General features: G+C 41.1%; 1 protein-coding gene across 1 annotated transcript in view; it reads left to right on the top strand.

The window, feature by feature from the left end:
- The window catches only part of PSMD1 (proteasome 26S subunit, non-ATPase 1), a 161,022-nt gene that overhangs the window by 133,973 nt on the left and 6,682 nt on the right, over window positions 1-20,367 (top strand). The window contains exons 17-24 of the mRNA XM_068281284.1: window positions 8,292-8,406; window positions 8,508-8,624; window positions 11,219-11,321; window positions 11,721-11,890; window positions 12,753-12,845; window positions 15,064-15,150; window positions 15,961-16,101; window positions 19,674-19,826. Of these exons, the coding sequence (XP_068137385.1) occupies window positions 8,292-8,406; window positions 8,508-8,624; window positions 11,219-11,321; window positions 11,721-11,890; window positions 12,753-12,845; window positions 15,064-15,150; window positions 15,961-16,101; window positions 19,674-19,820 (973 nt within the window). The 3' untranslated portion in view covers window positions 19,821-19,826. The remainder of the gene's footprint in view (window positions 1-8,291; window positions 8,407-8,507; window positions 8,625-11,218; window positions 11,322-11,720; window positions 11,891-12,752; window positions 12,846-15,063; window positions 15,151-15,960; window positions 16,102-19,673; window positions 19,827-20,367) is intronic.

Genomic DNA, 20,367 nt, shown 5'->3' with positions numbered 1-20,367 from the left:
TGATTGAATCCACCCATAGGCCCAGTGCACACCGAGCGGTTTTTGGAGCGATCCGCCGGCCGCATCCGCCTGGAAAAATGCTTGGCTAATGTATTGCAATGGGATGGTGCACACCGGCGGTTTGAGGTTTTTGCCAAGCCGCAAACGCGCCTCCTGCTGCGCGTTTGCGGTTTGCTAAAAAACCTCAAACCGCCGGTGTGCACCACACATTGAAATACAATAGCCAAGCGTTTTCACTGGCTGATGCGGCTGGTGGATCGCATACAAAATCCGCTTGGTGTGCACCCGGCCAAATATCTGCTCTCTGCTCCCAAAACCGCTAGCGTTTTGACGATCTGCTAGCGGTTTTGGTGTGCACTGGGCCATACACTGCACGCAGATTTTCAGTACGTTTCACCATAAAGGTATTGAAAATCTATTTCACTACAGCATTGCACTGTTAAAACAGTGAAACACTGTGGGCTGTAGATCTGCTGCCACTCCCCCTCCATGTCCAATTGACCAAACTTTTTCATCTGATCATAATTTAGAGTGATCAAATCTATTGGAAAAAAAATTAATGCATGCGTTGCCTGCTTTAAAGAGACACTGAAGCGAGACTAAATCTCGCTTCAGGTCTTATAGCAGGGGCACGTGTGCCCCTGCTAAAACGCCGCTATCCCGCGGCTTAACGGGGGTCCCTTCACCCCCAACCCACCCCCCGCAAACCTGGGTCGGAAAAAGGTCGCTGGAGCTGATCTTCCTGGAGGCAGGGCTAACGGCTGCAGCCCTGCCTCCAGTCGCGTCTATCAGACGCGCATCGCCGCCTCTCCCCCGCCCCTCTCAGTGAAGGAAGACTGAGAGTTGCGGGGGAGAGGCGGAGGTACGCGTCTGACAGACGCGCATGGGGCAGGGCTGCGGCGGTTAGCCCTGCCCCAACCAGGAAGCGCTCCCCCGCTGCTCGGAGGGGGTTTGGGGGGACAGGGACCCCCGTTAAGCCGCGCTATAGCGGCGTTTTAGCAGGGGCACGCATGCCCCTGCTAGCTATGAGGTCTGAAGCGAGATCTATTCTCGCTTCAGACTCTCTTTAAGATGTTAAATGTTTAAGTTGAATCAACCATGAACTCCTCTGTATAACAATGTATTCTAGAGACAAATGTGAGGACATCCGTGTAATGGCTACATTTTGGCTGGAGCTCAATCAACATGACCATGATCCCCAGCGCACTAGCAAATTTACAACACAGTGACTGAAAACGAAAAGGTGTCACAATGGCCTTACTCAGTCCAGATCTCAACCTTATAAAAATGGTATGGTGGGACACAAGCATAGCTGTGAATAAACAAATGCTTACAAACCTTGGTGAACTGAAGCAATGTTGTAGAGAAAAGTTTGCAAAAAATCCCTCCTTAGTGAAGTGAGAGACTGATAGACATACAGAAATATACACACGGCTTCTCTATTTTGGCCTACTTTTTGTAAACGAAGTAACTACAAAGTGTAACTTGGTGTGTGTTTTACACCTAAGCTTAGAGCTTAATCAATTTAAAGCCTACTGAGGACCAGATGACTTTTAGTTTTTTTAAACTTGTCCTGGTATACATAACCTTACAACTGAAAAAAAGGGCGTGCTCTTGACTGTATTTGATTAGTTTTAACTGTCAGTCACTGTCTGAGTAGCTGAAATTACATATGTGCGCTTTCCCATCACTAGTGATGCCCAGTAGTCTTTCTGCTTGCTGGGAAGAATGGAATCCGGAAGCAGTCAGAGCTAAGATGTTGTAAGGAAAAGAGAGAGCCTTACTGCCCAGAATGTTGAAACTCTTTCAGTGGTTTTAGAGAGCCATACTTCTCCTTTCTTACCAGAATCTGTATCTAGGTCACAATGGGTTCTTTTTGAAGTAAAATTGTGGCATCTGTAAGCATATGCAATGTGGTGTTAATATGTGGGCTTAATGCGATATTTGGTGTAATGACAGGTTTACATTAATTCATTTATCACTTCCAAAGATTACTGACAGAGTTTTATTTAATTTTTTTTCTGGCAAGGTTTGTAAAAATATACTATATTAAAATACATAGGGATTTGGAAGAGGTCCAAATAGAACACCTATAGTGTTACTGCTTCTTTTAGATTGTGGTTAGGAAAAGTAAAGCCTCACTTGAGTGGAATAAAAGCTTCCCCTAAATGCTCTGTTGCACTGTGTTCTCAAGTTTCATGAGTCCATCTGAAAAAGATACTGAATAAATGTTTTTTAGTCAAAGTCTAGGAAAACAAATGTAATTTTAGTTTTTGGTAGCATGAAGAGATGTTAAAACTTTTTGTTTCTTTTTAACTGCTGTTTGTGCACCCATCTGAGAGACAGAGACTTTTATATTACCGATATTAGAGATACTGTTATATTACACAAAGAAAAGTAAGAAGCGACAGAATGAAATAAGCGCAAAAGAGAAAAATCTGTTGGTGAAAAAGCTGGCATATACACTCACTGAGCACTTTGTTAGGAATAGTTTCACCGGCAGTAATCTTCCATCACATAATTCCCAGCATGACTTGTGACCTGAAGCCAGTCAGCTGGGCAGTGGTGTTCATGAACCTGCTTGTCCTAACTGTCCAGTTGACTGCAGGTCAGAGGTGATGCTGGGTATTTTGGGGTGGAAGTTTGCTGCTAGATGTGTTTTGGCAAATTCCATCCCTAATCTATGAGCAGTGCCAGTCCTAGATGGAGCCCTCTTTTGCTTAAAAAATGGCCTCAGCTCCACAAGATGTTGGAAGCATTCTTTTGAGATTCTGATGACTCATGTTGACATGAATGTTGACATGAGTGCATTTGCAAGTTTGATTTGCTAGCTACACATGCTAGAAATCTATTTTACCATGCATCAAACTACTACTGTCCTGGACTGTTGACAAATAATGAATTTGGACATGGATTCAAACGGTTTGTTGCAAATTGTGGTCCTAACAATTGTGTGCCCAAGAAAAAAAAAATCAGGATTTATCAGATTAGAGTTGCTGTACATTTTTCCAGTCCTTGTAAGTCTTTGCTTTACCAGAACTCTTTCTGTTGATGGCTGAAAAAAGTGAAATGTAGGGTCTGCTGCATGAAGCAACCTGCGTGCAACCCCAGTAACACACTCTACCCCCTGCTGTTGGTACCGGTATAATTGCTGTGCTCAGCCAGCACACAGCTGTTTCACCGCTGCTTCGGGCATCAGGCCCTTAATGTGCTATGCATTTGGAGATACTTTTCTGTTCTTGACAAACTCAAACTACACTGACCATTTTCCCTCTCAGCTTTCTCATCAACAAGACATTTCTGTTCAGAGAACTGACTCTCTCTGTGTATTTTTAAGATCATCCTCCATAAACTTTATACGTTTTTGTTTGTTCAAGAATTCCAAATCTTCAACCATTATTGTAACTTGTATGACACCAACATACATGTCACAGTCAAAGTGACCTTGAGGTGAAATGGAGCCCGCCATATTTATTTAGTTTTTGCCTGGCGTGACAATTGCCTGATCCTTGGCACTTATTAACAGTTGACTATAGTAACGGCATCTTGCTAGCTCCCCTCATGGAGACACATCTGAATGTGGCTGCTCAGATGCAACAAGCCACGCCTTTTTTTTTTGCGGTTGAGTAACACCACCACATGTTAACTGGCTGCCAATTCGCTGCATGGAATAGTAGCCTAAAGGCACTCGTTGCCAGCAGCTAGGAGGCTGAACTGCCAGACGAGCATGTAGTGTTGTCTGTGGAAAAAGGGCCATACTTATCTGCATAGTTTTATGCATTGCAACGTTGCCACCTGATTGGCTGAAAAGCAACTGCATCACTAAGCAAGTGTATCTGTGCACGGTGTGCTTGTGTCGTTACAAATAATTTAGGAAATGTACTTAAGGGTGCTGGATGTCTCAGTATTTTCAGTGCTCACCCCCAGGAGATTGGCTCAGCAGTTCAAGAGGTTGCAGAACAGACCCTGCAGCTTATAAGACAATACAAAATGCTTCTGTGGTGAACATCATGCTGAGTTTGCAGTAGGTCCACCATCCATGCTAAATACAAGTGTTGGCACGATTGTGTGGCGTTATGGACCATTTATTTCTTGTATGAAATAGTTTTCTTGTTCATGGTTTTTAGAACAGCTTGTTCATTATTAATATTCAAAAACAGTAAACCATCTGTGACATCCACTTGTATCCATGAGAGAAACTACCACTTTTCCACTCCAGTTTGCTATTCCGATAACTGTGCAAGACAAGGATTTTCTTTGACATCTAATTGTTTTAGTATATGAACAGGACCAGCAAATCAGTCTGAAGATGACCACACGGCATACAATAAAAGGGTCCAGTTTTACCGCAATTCTATAAAAATGAATGGTTGTACAGGGAAAAAAAGTCTTTTATTTGTTCAAGCAAACTGAATTTCATGTTTTTTTGTTATTTTCTTTTTATCAAAGATGATCAGGAGTGGTGGATTTTTTAATCCGTTTTTATGGAAATTTAATGGTGTAGGATGGATTTTTTTAATTCTAGACCCAAGCATTTTTTTCAGAGTTTCCAGTCAGTGTGTTTTCATGGATGAGGGAAAAGTGTGTGTGTGTGTGTGTGTGTGTGTGTGTGTGTGTGTGTGTGTGTGTGTGTGTGTGTGTGTGTGTGTGTGTGTGTGTGTGTGTGTGTGTGTGTGTGTGTGTGTGTGTGTGTGTGTGTGTGTGTGTGTGTGTGTGTGTGTGGTGTAAGTGTGTGTGTGTAAGTGTGTGTGGTGTAAGTGTGTGTGGTGTAAGTGTGTGTGTGTGTGGTGTAAGTGTGTGTGTGTGTAATTTTTGAATTGAACGTGTGTGTGTAGTTTTTGAATTGAACGTGTGTGTGTGTAATTTTTGAATTGAACGTGTGTGTGTGTAATTTTTGAATTGAACGTGTGTGTGTGTAATTTTTGAATTGAACGTGTGTGTTTGTGGTGTAAGTGTGTGTGTAATTTTTGAATTGAACGTGTGTGTGTGTGTGTAATTTTTGAATTGAACGTGTGTGTGTGTGTGTGTGTAATTTTTGAATTGAACGTGTGTGTGTGTGTGTGTGTAATTTTTGAATTGAACGTGTGTGTGTGTGTAATTTTTGAATTGAACGTGTGTGTGTGTGTAATTTTTGAATTAAACGTGTGTGTGTGTGTGTGTTTGTGTGTAATTTTTGAATTGAACAGAAATTCTAAAAATTGTATGGTGTGTGGTCAACTTTACAAGTCTGCCAGCTGATCAAACTGGTCATTTGTTTCTGCATGAGCTTTACTACACACACAAAAAAGTAGTGGAAAACACTCACCCCTATTTGTCTCAATCAAGAGCAATCCAATGCCAAACCACCAGCTTTTAAATGTGCACAAGGTGCTTAAAGGCTGCAAAGTTTGTTTCTGTATACGTTAACCCACAATCTTTTAAAGGGACTCCTTTAGCTGTATCTCTAACAAGACACTAAATACAAGGACAAGAGCGTTCTATGGTGATGTACCCTTTAATAAGAGCCTGCACTCATAATTTACACTTGCATTAAAATTCTCTCAAACAAGAAAGTACCGTAAATGTCATAATCTCACACACCAGGATCTCCCTCCATACTCCGACAAGCCATGGCCAGCAGATTCTGATTTTCTAGACACTCAAGTCAGGGACACTCTTTTTATTACCAGGGTACTTTACCAAAGAGCACTTTAGTCTTTGAATTTAGGAATCAGATACCAGCTGCCTATGTGTGTGCTTTGTACATGCATATAAGGACTGTTGCTTGCTGTTAGGCTAGCAGCAAGACTGTTACAATGGAGCAGGGAGGAGGGACTGTGCATGATGGAATGACATCTGATGGGCGTAATATGAGTAAGAGAACAATGTGATTGGGGGTCAGTCCGACGTTGCTAAAGATCTGGCTTGTGAAATCTTTATGCAAATTCTGTGGGGTTAGTGAGGGGGTGGTATCCTGTCCACATGCTAGATTCTTGACAGTGTTTATCGGCTGAAATTAATCCAGCATGTGTTTGTAACTTCAAGTGTGATCTCACTATCCGTATGCTTACTTCAGGTGTGTGACTCAGACATAACTGAAGCCAACACAAACATTAGAACAGCCAGGACTTTTGCATTGTTTGAAATGGAATGTCTATGGCAGTCTCCATACACACTTCCATTGTCCAGGATAAACAGTAAAGGGACCCATACACTCAGCCAATTTTTGGCCAATCGATCTATCAAAATCGATCGATTGGTCGATTGCAATTTTCGATCGATTTCAATCGATCTGGCAGGCTGTAAAATCTAGGTGGATCTGTTGAGATTGCTTATGATTTTGCATTGGCCCTAATGGAAATCTAATGGCAAAAAAATGACATCAGATCGATTTTCAATAGATTTCAAACTGAAATCTATTGTAAATGTGTTCCTAGTAAAAAATGTTCCTAAACACATCAGATAGATCAGAAATCTATCTGATCTATCTGCTGCTAATCTAACGAATGTATGGCCACCTTAACTTGAGCCTACTGCCTCCCCACCATGACATGTTGACTACCAACCCTTTTTAATGTGCTTATATACCACTGTCTGTATTTTTTTTATGTACACCTTTTATTTATTCTGTATAGCGCCCCGTAAGATCATCATCATGGCACTATATAAATTAATAATACCGGTAATCATTTCGTGTTCGTAAGTCTTGGCATAAGAAACATATCTTTTTATGTAATGTACATCACACTCAGAAAGTAATGACAGGTCACATGCTGGCATTAAAAATCTGCAGTTCATCTTATGATCGTCGCCACTAGTTGCTCTGCTTACATTCTTTTGCAACACTGCTGTTAAACCAGCTGGATATTTCATTTAAAAAAATAAACAACCCCCATACAAGAAGCCTTTGTGGGGGTCTGTTGTCATTTATTTTGTCACACTGCATGGAGAACCTTGGCTAGTTTTCCCTGCCTGGGTCATCTCTATTGTCAAGCATATAAATAACTGTGGAAGTCCTTTTTTTTTTTTTTTTTTTTTAATTGTCATCAATGCCTTTTTAGTTTGTTGTACATATTTCATAAGTCAAATTATGTTTTCAAATAAAAACATAAATGTGTAAAAAATCTGTTTACCAACTGCACTTTGGGTGTTAGGTGTACGAGAGCTCAGTTCCAGGAATAATTTTTGTTTGTTTTAGATATTTTGGAAAAAAAAAGTTGGAACGTAGTCACTGTTTTTATTGCTGTTGCATGTTTCCATGTCTTAGTATTTCCTTTCTGTCCTGACAGGGAGTGTGGAAATCTCTAAGGCATCTAAAAATCCGACCTTTTTTGTGAAGTGAGGAGAAGTTAGAATCCTCAATAAGTTTGTATTCCTGTCCCTTATACTACCAGATTTTATATTAAAGCCAGGAAACACCATGGAGGTTCCAAGGCCAGGAATCCCTGCTATGTATACACAAACAGCAATAACAACTATTAAAAATTGTGTAGCCTCTTTCCACATCATCAAAAAAACAAAACAAAAAGAATATTCCTAGAACTGGGGTTTGTTAAATAGCCTTGGAACTGTTTTGGACAGTAAGGGCCCATTCATGATTAAAAGCGCAAAATGGTAGCGCTTAGCTTTGAGCAGGTGATTTTACAACGATTAGCACTGTAAAATCACTGTATACTTCTGTGATTCAGAGCTTGTTTAAGCACTGTACCGCGATTGCTCGAGAATCGCTGCAAAATGCTGCAGGCAACATGTTTCACGATTGCCGTTAATCACGGAACGCCCACGATCGATGGCAGTTGCGGCAGTGAGATCACTGCCATATAGTAATAATTGCAATGGAGCTTTAAAAAGCACTAGCGCTTCGGCGATTAGCCAAGTGAGAAGGGGCCCTAAGAGCTGTTTCACATGAAAGCATTGCATTTGTGCTGGCAAAAAATGCAAATGCATTTTCTTTTTTAATGCTTATATAAGCGTGTGTGTTTTTAAAGTTTTCTTATTCTGAACAGGAAATAAAACATGTGTATGAATAGTGCCATTGCATGATGTGCTGTTGTAAAAGCCCATAGTTCTTACAAATCCTTTATAACACAAAAATATGGTGCGAAAGAACCCCATTTCCCTGTGTGCCTTATAGTACAGCTACAGCTTGAGATTCTTGGGCTAAATAGATGAGCAACAAACTGTTTTCATACAGATATTACCTGCCTTGAATTCCGTGCAACAGACAAATCTCTTATTGTACTCTTTAGGCACTTTTAAGTTTGTTCACTTTTCAAAACTCATTCTGATCCTAAAGTATCATCCTTCCACAGAACGCCTGAGCAGTGTCCAAGTGTTGTGTCCTTACTGTCGGAGAGCTACAACCCTCACGTGCGATATGGAGCTGCTATGGCCCTGGGTATTTGCTGCTCTGGAACTGGGAACAAGGTAAATACCAATCCCTCATAATCGTTCACCCAGAGGTGACATTTGCAGTATACACATTAATGAAAGAGACTTACACTTATACATTTTCCCTTTCAATGCAGGAGGCCATCAACCTTTTGGAACCAATGACAAATGACCCAGTGAATTATGTGCGTCAGGGTGCACTGATCTCTTCTGCTTTAATCATGATTCAGCAGACTGAAGTTACCTGTCCTAAGGTCAGTAAACCTAAAAAGATTACTTGTCTCACCCAAATTCTTTTTAAAGCCCTATTCTATTGAGAGCTGGGTAGCTTTTTTTCTGTGTGTATTTAGCTTCTTGTGTAAACACCATCCACCAGTTCAATCAAAGAATAAAGGCCCGTACACACGCCGGACTGGAGGCAACGACGGGTCCGTCGTCACCTCCCGCTGGGTGGGCGTTCCAACGACAGTCCGGCGTGTGTACGCGCTGTCGGCAGACTGATACGGCTGTTTCTGAGCAATCCGCCGGGCGGATTGCTCAGAAACAGCCGTATCAGTCCACCGACAGCTCGTACACACACCGGACTGTCGTTGGAACGCCCACCCAGCGGGAGGTGACGACGGACCCGTCGTTGCCTCCAGTCCGGCGTGTGTACGGCCCTTTAGTCTGTCCTGAATCAAGGATACTCTCTTTAAAGTTCTCTTATGCTTTGTTTTAAAAATTATGCCATGTGTCAGTGCTTCACGAGCTGTTTTATGTTAGTTTACATAAAAAGTATCTTGTTTGTTTGCAGCCTGCCATGCATGTCCTAAAGATACTATAAGCTGAAATAGCAGTTCTGTACAAGCATAAAATCAGAACACTTGTGTGCAGTGTCTAAAGTACTCACCCAAGAAATTCCTGAGTTTGTGCATTAGTAATGAGCTGCACAGAGCAGAATGCAAATTTATACGATGACCATTGCAGATTGCAAACTGGAGCCCATCTCCGCCCCCCCCCCCCCCCCACACACACACACACACACACATCTCCTGCAGTCAGTGCCCCCTTCTCCACATGCACTAACTGCAGCTTGCAAGGGAATCAAATTCGGCAGCATGAGGTGAAGATTTATGGGTGCTGTGACTGGCCAGCAATAAGAGTCTGAGCTCCCTGCATAGTGACAGGCACCCCCACTATACTATAGAAAAAGGTGACTAGGGCCAGCACAATGTGAATATTTACTTTAGTAAAGATTATACTTTGTCTATATTCTTCCTTTGCCATATCAATGGTGAAAGCAGTTGAAGTAGATATATGAAGGTTTTGTTTTTATTCACAGAAGAAGATGGACATTTTTTGTTGTTGAAAATTGTATGATTTGGTAATACTGTCAAGCCCTATTGATGTATGTAAAATATAATTTTTGGCTTCAGGTCTTCAGACCCATGTCCATATTTTTGATGTTGGAATGGATGACGTCAGTAGGTTTACGTAGTGCTCAGATTTTCGCATTCATTGAGCTTTATTGCTAGTTCAGGAGACTGTAGCAACTTGCGCATATCATTGTAATAATGTCATGCCCTGTCTGAGTAGCTCAAAGAATTTGACAAAGTTCGATGAGCCATAACAGTAAAGCACACGGACCTCAACTTGCAGATCTTCACAACGTGGCCTTGACGTTGCTTATGTAGTTAAGACTTTTTTTCTTCTGCATAAATATTACATCAGCTTTCCATGCAGCTTCCTGCTGGTATTCTAATGCATATTTAGGCTGAATAGCTCTTTTCCTTACTTTCGATGTTCTGTCTTGGACGCAGATTGTCTCCACACCTTGGTATGCATCTCTCTCCAGCATGCTCTGTCTGGGAGAATCCACGCTGAAATTAAATAAACAGTCTATAAAGGAGATAATAAATTCTGTGTTTCCAAAGTTGGATTCAAGCATTGAACAGAATCCTTATAGTGAGTCAAATCTTGGCAGTCTGTCTATGGAAGATCCCTCAGCAAATGAACAAATGGAGAATTTGAGGAAGGCACAACTGGAATGTCAGAAAGACAGCTTGGTTTATGGAACTGTTTACTGTAATCATCACTATATTTACTTTTTGAAGCTATTCTTGCTCATGAGCTCATCATTTATGGCTGTTGAGAGGTTAAGTTTGACGACCATATACCATGCCTTGTCAGTGTGCCATTACAAGCTGTAGGCGTGACGATGCCCATGTCCAGCATCCTGAACATGGCTCTTCAAGCAGGCAGGCGCCAGCAGAGCGTTAGGTCTGTTGTGCATCTGCCTCAATGTATTCCTGCTTCCTGAAGATGTGGTTATAATGCAGAGTAATCTGGGCGCTGTTCTTGTCACTCTCTTTACTGACATGGATAGTGTTCACCTTGATTTTAGACACCATTCTGTATGTGAGGTAACGATATTCATGTTAACTAAAACTATAAAGGAAATGTATAAATATTACAGCCTTATGCTGCGAATACACGGGTCGATCCGGCTGGCAATTAGCCGCCGGATCGACCCCAGCCGCGTCCCTGCTTGTTCGAGCGTGCCCACGGATCGATTACCGCTTGTTGCCGGAGCTTCCTTATCAGCGCTCGATTCCCTGTCATTGTCCGCCGGCGGAGATCGAGCGGCTTGATCGGGCCAGCTGAATATTATCAGCTGGCCAGATCAGCTGGTCGATACACGGTACAGAAACGTACCGTGTATCCCAAACATAACAGTACATCTTCTACACTTAAACTTTCAGATGCAGTAAGAAATGAATGCACTTTATTAAGTTTAAATGTGATAATTGTAGATGTGTGTGTATATTTTTCATGCATGTTTCTGATCCTCTCTCTACCTGATTTACAGGTCAGCCAGTTTCGGCAGTTGTACTCCAAAGTGATTAATGACAAACACGATGATGTCATGGCAAAGTTTGGTGCTATTCTGGCACAGGGGATCCTTGATGCAGGTACTGGGATATGTTGCACTGGACAGATATGTTCTTTCTGTAGTCCTTTCTGTTATACACTGGAATAGAGGCTAAACCTTTTACTGGAAACCATCCAGAACTCAAAGGGTTATTTATATTGGGGGATGTCACTGTATATATTACTTCTTTCTAGAAGCCAGTCGATAATGGCTTTATAATGATATTAGAGGACTGCACCTGGCCCCTTGGCGGTAATGACCCTGCCTGCTGCCCTCTTCACCCTGCTTTGAAGAAAAAGAAGACTGGCCTTCAGCACAGAATTAACCTCTTGTTACCACAAACAGCTGTTGCTTGATTTTGTCAACATACTGATACTTCTACTGTCATTGGTTTTGAAGCATCAATGAGCATAATGTTTTTTCTTTTCTCTTTGTGCAGGAGGACACAATGTTACAATCTCATTGCAATCTCGCACTGGTCACACTCACATGCCATCTGTGGTAGGGGTCCTGGTCTTCACTCAGTTCTGGTTCTGGTTCCCACTTTCACACTTCCTGTCCTTATCTTTTACTCCGACCTGTGTCATCGGCCTAAATAAAGACCTTAAGGTAGGTAGCCCGAATTCACAACAGCAGATTATGCAGTACGTGTGGTGCATGCATGTCACTACTTATTGTAGTACTTGTAGTTTGTTATAGTTAGGAACGGGTTACTGTAAATGTAGCATCAAAAGTCCCCCTAAACTTAAAAGAGAAATGCATAATCCTCTTATAGACCTTATGATGCAGAATCACTCACCACTCATTAGCAACTCATAGTAATGACAGACGGCACCATTAATGAGATTTATTAACTCCTCCAGTCTCTTACTGAAATGTCTTCAGCTTATGTTGTAGAAGAATGGAGCCTAAAGTATTGTAAAAATTAGCTTCGTGGTCCTAGCTCTCATTAGAAAATCATTTGATTCTGAAATAGTAAGAATGCTAATTGTACAGTATACCATCGAATTAGGCAGCTATTGTTAAGTTAACAACACTTTATAATGCGACAGTGTATCCGGAAGGAGGTGTTTATTAAATGCTACGTCATCACTAAGCAGGGATCGTGCCAGGTGTTAGACACATAATAAAATGGTTGAATATGTTTCTGCCTTACCATATTTTCTGGAGACCTAATTAATTGAGTGATAATGCTTTGATCATTACTGGTCACATTGTGTTGCTAAGATGGGCAATTTAAGGACATGGGACTCTAATGCACATGTGCTTCAAATAATCATGTTAACCATTGCAATCAGCTTAGCTGGAAAGCTGTCTTGCTTATACTTTACTGCCTTAAAGGGCATGTGTGTTGTTTTGGAATATTTTTACCTATTATGGTTGACACAAACAGAAGTGTTTGTTTTTTGAAATGTATGAAATATTACATGTTTTTTCCCTGTGAAGCTTAATTTCTCTATAATGTTTATAGATGCCAAAAGTTCAGTATCGGTCAAACTGCAAGCCCTCAACGTTTGCCTACCCCGCCCCTCTTGAGGTACCCAAGGAGAAAGAAAAGGAGAAGGTATGACCACAGAGTAACAAGCCTATACTGCATATCAGGCTTTCTCAACCAGGGTTCCTTGAGTACTCTGCAGGGGTTCCTTGACATTTTTCCCTATCGTGGGGGAAATATAACAGAGCATATTATAATAGGGGGTACTGTAAAAAAGAAGCACTAAATTGGGGGCTAGAATAGTAAGCACATTAATAAAAAGCACTAGAATAAGGAGACAGTACAATGCGTGGCAGTGTAATAGAGGGTAGTGAAACAAACAGCCTCACCAACTTTTAAAGACCATGCCTCCTGCAAAATAAAAAATATTTGCAGGGTTCCTCCAGGGTAAAAAGGTTGAGAAAGGCTGCTGTGCGTACTGGAAGTGACCATCTGTATTATGGAATGAGTTTCAATAACAGTAAGGAAAGTATTTTGCATCATTGATCAGGGCCTAATTTAGGACATTTTAATCACACCTGCACTAAAATACACTTGCAGCGAAGTCTCCATTTTATTTTGACACGTTTATTACCCAGACATACTTGTACGATCTTACTTTGGTGTTTGTCTAGGTTAGCATTTTAAACTCTGCATTTTTTTAGGTAAAGCTGCATTGCACACTTGTGTCATTTGATGCATCGATGGAATGATTACATCCAACTGTGTGCGCACATATCCAGCATCACTGCAGATGGCAGTTAGCATTAGATATGTTAGCTCCCTCCTTTCTGTAGAGTCATTGAAATATTACATTAAAACCAGCAAAGTAGTTGAATTGTAAAGGAATGCAGTAAGCTTTATAGTACCTGTTTCCACTAAATGCACATTGGTGTTGCGATTCTCTGCAATGGATCTGTACCCAATGCATGTCAATGGAGTAATTTCTATTAAATGCGGTTGTGTCATTGTGGAGGCAAACGGTGCGCTGCAGGGGGGAAAATGGGGATTTCTGCAGCACGCATCCGATTCCCTAGCAGTGCAGTGTACACCCGCATTCGGACTTCTGCATTGTCCCCTAAGACAACCACAGGGAGATGCGATGCGGAAAGTTGGATGCAGAAAGCATGTGGCTAGTGGAAACGCATCCTTGTTGTCCTGCTTTGTGGAGACCTATAAACCAGTGAAACTTCTCAGACAGGAGTATTCCAGGTACACCAAGCCATTTAACACCAGGCATTCCATACAAGACACCGTTATGACACAATTTACACATCAGAATGTCTGCTGTTTTTATTCAGCATTTTTGGTTAAACCAGGACTATTAACTGTTCGTAATAAATGGATTAACTGGAACTTTGAGGGACTAATTACCGGTATATTCAAAAGCTGTTGATTAATCATATGGCAGTTGGTTAAAGCGTACCTGAACTTACATGGGACACATATAAAAAACATGGATACTTGCAGTACTATAGAGCTTGCCTGTGTTCATTTTCTATGTTTTTGCATTGCAAGAGTTAATAAACCAATGCTTTTGTCTATGTGACTGAAGCACCAGTTGAATGCAGCCCAAGGTTCTGAAAGGTAAATAGAAGTCAAAACGTTTTCATCTATCTGAACAAAGATTGTTGATAACACTATGTTGAAAAGTTCAAATGGTTGTTAATTTTCTGCCCTGGAAACTTGAGTGAACCAGATTCTACCCCACATTGTTTTGGCTTATTTTTACACTTCTCATTGGAATTGGAGTCCTTAAACTGGAAAAAAAAAGAGAATGCAAAAAAGTTTTACCATTAGTAAAACACATACAATTATTTTTTTCAATTCAGGTTTGATTTAATCATCAGCTCTTGAATACAGTTATTCCACTGTAATGCTATGGTTTAGCCTGTGGTAAGTGTGGAAGTGGTCTGCTAGCCCACCTCCTCCTATGTCCTGTATCTTCTCTTCATCACATGTACTCAGTGACCCAAAGGCACATCCGTGACCTTGCACATGCTGATTACTTGGCACTGGTGCCCGGCAGTGATGTAGAGAAGACACAGGACATTGGAGGAGCCACACCAGTGGACAGGTAAGCTAAGCACCACTTCCACACTCGCCACAGATCCGGGGGGTACTTATTACACATAGGAGGAGGCCGGCCAAGTAATCAAACACTGCTACTGCAGCACACCCGACAAGCCCTTTTGATTGATAACTTTTTAGCATGCCGGATCGGTTTCCAGTGTATACAATGCTACCATTAGATGAAAGAAATGATTGACTTTCTGGTGCCCTTTAACATTGCTTATTTACTCTTTAGGTTTCTACTGCTGTCCTGTCCATCACAGCAAAAGCCAAGAAGAAGGAAAAGGAGAAGGAAAAGAAAGAAGAGGAAAAGATGGAAGTGGTAAATTGTCTTTTTTAACCTCTGTATAATGAGTTGTATTACATGCTGAGTTTCTGATATCTTGTAATGACTATGGCTCTTATACCCGAACTCTATGAATATATGCAAACATACACAATACTTCCTGATATCTGATGAGCTTTTAGAATAATTTATGTAATGCATACTGATACCCAGTAGTCATGTCCTAAAGCAAGGGCTAATTACAAGTAGCAGCAATTTAAATAAGTGAACATCTTAAATACAGTTCTCTTATCATTTCGATCCTGCCTGGCAATTGCATCCCCTCCTTTGTGGTTGCTTTTTAGGCCAATGTGTTGTCTTGGTCTCCCAGCAGTGGCTGTAGGCTTCCCACAGACGTTGCCTTTTAAACACTGGGCCATGTGATTTGAAGGAAAAAAAAAAGCTGATATTTCCTTTGGGCCTTCAGCCACAAGTCCAAGTAACACTATCAGCACTGGAGTATTATACTGTTTATAAGTCTGTGGTCAGAATGCAGACACTTTATTGAGGCCAAGGAATACAATGAGGGAAAACAGTTGCTGACGTTGACTTTTTTAAAAGACAGGAAATGGTGAAAGTTCACTATCCTTTAAAGATGAATTTTTGCAAATCTTAAAAAAATTGGATATATTTTTATGTACAACTAGTAAAATGCATGAATCTGCCTTCAATAATTCTCCAAGTTCAGTGGTTTATCAAACATTACTCAACTGCAAACATGCCCCAATTTACTAAATATACCATTGGAAAATACACATTTATAGTGTCTTTTATTACCAGACCTTTTTGTGTAATTCTATGTTACAGGATGAAACAGAGAAGAAAGAAGAGAAAAAGAAGGAGCCAGAACCAAACTTCCAGCTCCTAGAAAATCCAGCCCGAGTTATGCCAGCTCAACTCAAAGTGCTAACTATGCCAGAAGGCACCCGTTATCAGCCTTTCAAGCCTGTGAGTACCACTCAGGTTTATACAGTGTTAGGTACACGGAGGAACAGTGCCTAAATTACCATACACTAGGACACACACAGTTTCGGCTCATCCATGGCAGCTTGGGTTTCTAGCACGCAGCTGGCTCGGCAGTGGAAGGCCTAAACTAGCACATGGGTGGCCGAGTGGTCCCGAGCTGCTGATTGTTCCCTCGAGTGTAGTAGCAGCAGGATTAGTCTGATTATAATGCCGACTGTAGGGCTAACTAAAAACGGAGGCTAAAAACAAGAAAAGGTGCGAGAAAAGGCAGTGGAAGGCCTAAACTAGCACATGGGTGGCCGAGTGGTCCCGAGCTGCCGATTGTTCCCTCGAGTGTAGTAGCAGCAGGATTAGTCTGATTGTAATGCCAACTATAGGGCTAACTAAAAACGGAGGCTAAAAACAAGAAAAGGTGCAAGAAAACACATATTAGAAAAATCCAGGAGCTCTTTGTGCCATTGCTGCATTTATAGTGACTTGGAAATTGGTAGCAGGTGCCTTTTTGCTTTCTAAGGCCTCTTGCACACTGCAAGCGATTCAGATTCCGCTTTTTAATCAGTTTTTACATCCGATTTAGATTCAGATTTGCAGTGTGCAGGGAGCAAACTGCAAATCTGAATCGGAATCAGAAGTAAAAAACGATTAAAAAGCGGAATCAGAATCTAAATCGCTTGCAGTGTGCAAGAGGCCTAAGACCAGCATAATGCTAAGCAAGTCTGAAGACTGTCTTGTGTGATTCACCAACATCATTTTTGTTTTATTTGTGTCGTACAGACTATGTACAGGCTATTTACACTGTGTACATAAAATTGGGAACAAAACATAAAAAACACTTGCCATTAGAGGAGCCACTAACTAAACTTAAAGTTGAGAAACCTGAAATCCAACTCACAAACAAATCTTGTGCAGCACAAGCTTGATACCTATTAGTTTGTTCTGTCCAGTACATTAAATGCCTCCCAGATTGTGACTGATTTAGGCTGTGCTAGCTCAGCCTTCTATACACACCCGAGTAACTCTCTCTTATGCTAATGCTGAGCATACACGGGTCGATTGATAATTTGCGACAGGTCCGATGACCCGCCGGATCGATTCCCTGCTCGATCCCCGAGCGGGAATCGATCCGGGCGGGGACGTGGCAAGAGTCGATCCGGCGGCTAATCGAGCTGCCGGATCGACTCGTGTATTCCCAGCATAAGAAAATAGCAAATTCTGGGGTGGATTTGCTTACTCACCTCATGGTGAACACAGTATCCCAGAGCGGTTTTTTAAAATGGTTGTGCAGAGGAAAGAAATCTGAGACATCTATAAACACCACTGATCACGTTCCCAGATATATCCCTATCCCTTTTTCGCACATTAAATCCTCATGCTCTGGGGCAATTGAGACTAAAGGTGGCCACATACCATACAATTTTTTAAATATTCAAGAATTGCAATACATTTTTCTGACTGATTGTAACATTTCAAACATCTGACCAATGTACCGCACATGTTCAATTATTCCCCAATCATGAATAAAAAAATTGAAAACTCAGAAAATCAGGTTGGATCTGTAAATCAAGTAATTGACAATCTACCCCACACACCATTAAATCTTCATAAAAATTGATGAGAAAAATCCAACACTTCCAATCTTCTTTTATCGAATAATGGAAAATTCAATCAGACTTCTCGAACGAATGAAGAAAAAAAAAAAAGCTTTCCTTTTTACAAGACAACCGATTGTATTTATGGAATTGGTGTAAAATTGGATATTTTAATTGCATGGTGTGTGCCCACCTTTTAGGCTACAATTCACAAAGCAGTACTGCATTAAACAGTTTATTTTATAGAACATTTAGTGAAATGTCAATTTGTTAAAGAGAATCTGTATTGTTAAAATCGCACAAAAGTAAACATACCAGTGCGTTAGGGGACATCTCCTATTCCCCTCTGTCACAATTTCGCCGCTCCCCGCCGCATTAAAAGTGGTTAAAAACAGCTTTAAAAAGTTTGTTTATAAACAAACAAAATGGCCACCAAAACAGGAAGTAGGTTGATGTACACTACAGTATGTCCACACATAGAAAATACATCCATACACAAGCAGGCTGTATACAGCCTTCCTTTTGAATCTCAAGAGATCATTTGTGTGTTTCTTCCCCCCTGAGGGGGGAGTGCATAGCAGAACCACAACACTGAAGAACTTGGCAGCCTTCCAGACACAGGCTGACAAGTCTGACAAGGGAAAGATACATTGATTTATTACAGAGACTGTGATAGTACAAAGTGCTGCAGTAAGTCAGAACACATTAGAATAGCTTTTGGAACTTGTAGGATGATAAAAAACAGGATGCAATTTTTGTTACGGAGTCTCTTTAAGCATGCAGTGGCATTGGCAGACAGCAGAGAGCCAATAGGAAGAACCTCCTGCTTCTCACCTCATTTGATCCCAAGCACTTACAGGCGGGACTGCAGAACAGCGGAGAAGGAGACATTCAAAAAGGCATTTCTGCATCACTTTAGATGTGCAGCTCTATGTACAGTAGTTATACACAGAAGAGTGGCCTCTAGTGACATGTAGGCACATGTAAAGTGATGCTGGAAGCCTTTTCCTCTCTAGCTGTCACAGGACACATGAAAGGCTGATATAGACCAGTCCGCACAGCTTGCAGCAGAAACCTACTCCACTGGTAAGACTTCTACATATCGAACAGGGCTTGGTAAATTGAAGCAACGGTTTTCAGTAAATTACCAAACTTCTACCGCACCTGTGAAAGTCTTTGTAAATTTGGAAAAATAAGTCGACCTGATTTTTTGTTTTTATTGACAAGCCCTTGGTAAATTGTAGCCTTTAAACTCCACAAGATCTCTGGATGTGCTGTGCCATATTTGACACCATGATGTTAGACACATCGTTTAACTTTTCCTGCAAAATAGTTTTATTTATGTATTTATTTAAGTACTTATATAGCGCCGACATATTACGCAGCGCTGTACAGAGTATAAATTGTCTGGTCACTAACTGTCCCTCAGAGGGGCTCACAATCTAGTCCCTATCATAGTCATATGTATGTATCATGTAGTGCATGTATCATAGTCTAGGGCCAATTTAGGGGGAAGCAAAATCGCTTATCTGTATGTTTTTGGGGTGTGGGAGGAAACCAGAGTGCCCGGAGGAAACCCAAGCAGACACGGGGAGAACATACAAACTCCTTGCTGATGTTGACCTGGCTGGGAATTGAACCGGGGACCCAGCGCTGCAAGGAGACAGCGCTAACTACTACGCCACTGTGCTGCCCAATAGACCGGTCTCATGCATAGCTTATACTGATTTGCTGTTCCATACTCCTGTTCCATATTCCTAAGATTTGCTCTGTACCTTTTTTTTCCCCCTTGTCTGTCTCTTGTAGAGCAGTAAAATATAGAGTTTTTTATTTATTTTTATTATTGATTTCAGTTTCCTTTTCCCAAACTAATTATGAAATAATGATCTTGTGATTATGCCTACCATTCTTTGCACAAGGAATCTTTGCAGACTGTTCAATCTAAAAGGTTTCCTCTGTTAACAGCTTTCAATTGGTGGCATAATAATACTGAGAGACACTAGCGAGGAAGAAGAACAGCTGGTGGAACCCGTTGCTGCTCATGGTCCCAAAATTGAGGAGGAAGAGCAAGAACCAGAGCCTCCAGAGCCGTTTGAGTACATTGACGACTGAACTCAGGTACCTACTAACAAGTATAATTATACTAATGTGAAGAGCTGTGAGTAAACTTATAATTTCGTCTGTTGAGAGCATTTTATAGAATATTCATGAGATGTAGTGATGCCATATAGGCAGTAAACACATTTGTCTGTAAGAAGACTTGCAGGTACTCGGAATTTTAGTCTACGGTTACATAGTTATGTGATTTGCTTATCTATGGGTACAATACCGCCAACAGACACCCTCCCGCCTGTATACATTAGGGTGGTATTGGAGAGTTCGCTTAACTTCCTGTTCATTGGGATCTCTATTGAGCTTTGTCACTTTAATATGAAAACTGGTAGTTCCAAAGATCCAAAATTAGTGGCTGCAATAAAAGATTTCAGGGTTTATAATTCTTCACACTACTACCAATTTTTTTGTTTCATTGTGGTTTGTCCCTTTCGGAGCGATTTCTCCACCTATTTACTGGACAGGAAATGATGAAAATTATTACAGGTTGGAAAAAAGCACAATAAAATAACTGTTCTAACCAATTGCCAATCTAATCAAATTGAAA

Source organism: Hyperolius riggenbachi, chromosome 4 (assembly GCF_040937935.1).
Source record: "Hyperolius riggenbachi isolate aHypRig1 chromosome 4, aHypRig1.pri, whole genome shotgun sequence".
Lineage (NCBI taxonomy): Eukaryota > Metazoa > Chordata > Amphibia > Anura > Hyperoliidae > Hyperolius > Hyperolius riggenbachi.
Note: the sequence above shows the minus strand (reverse complement) of the source record. Positions and strands in the feature narration are given on the sequence as shown.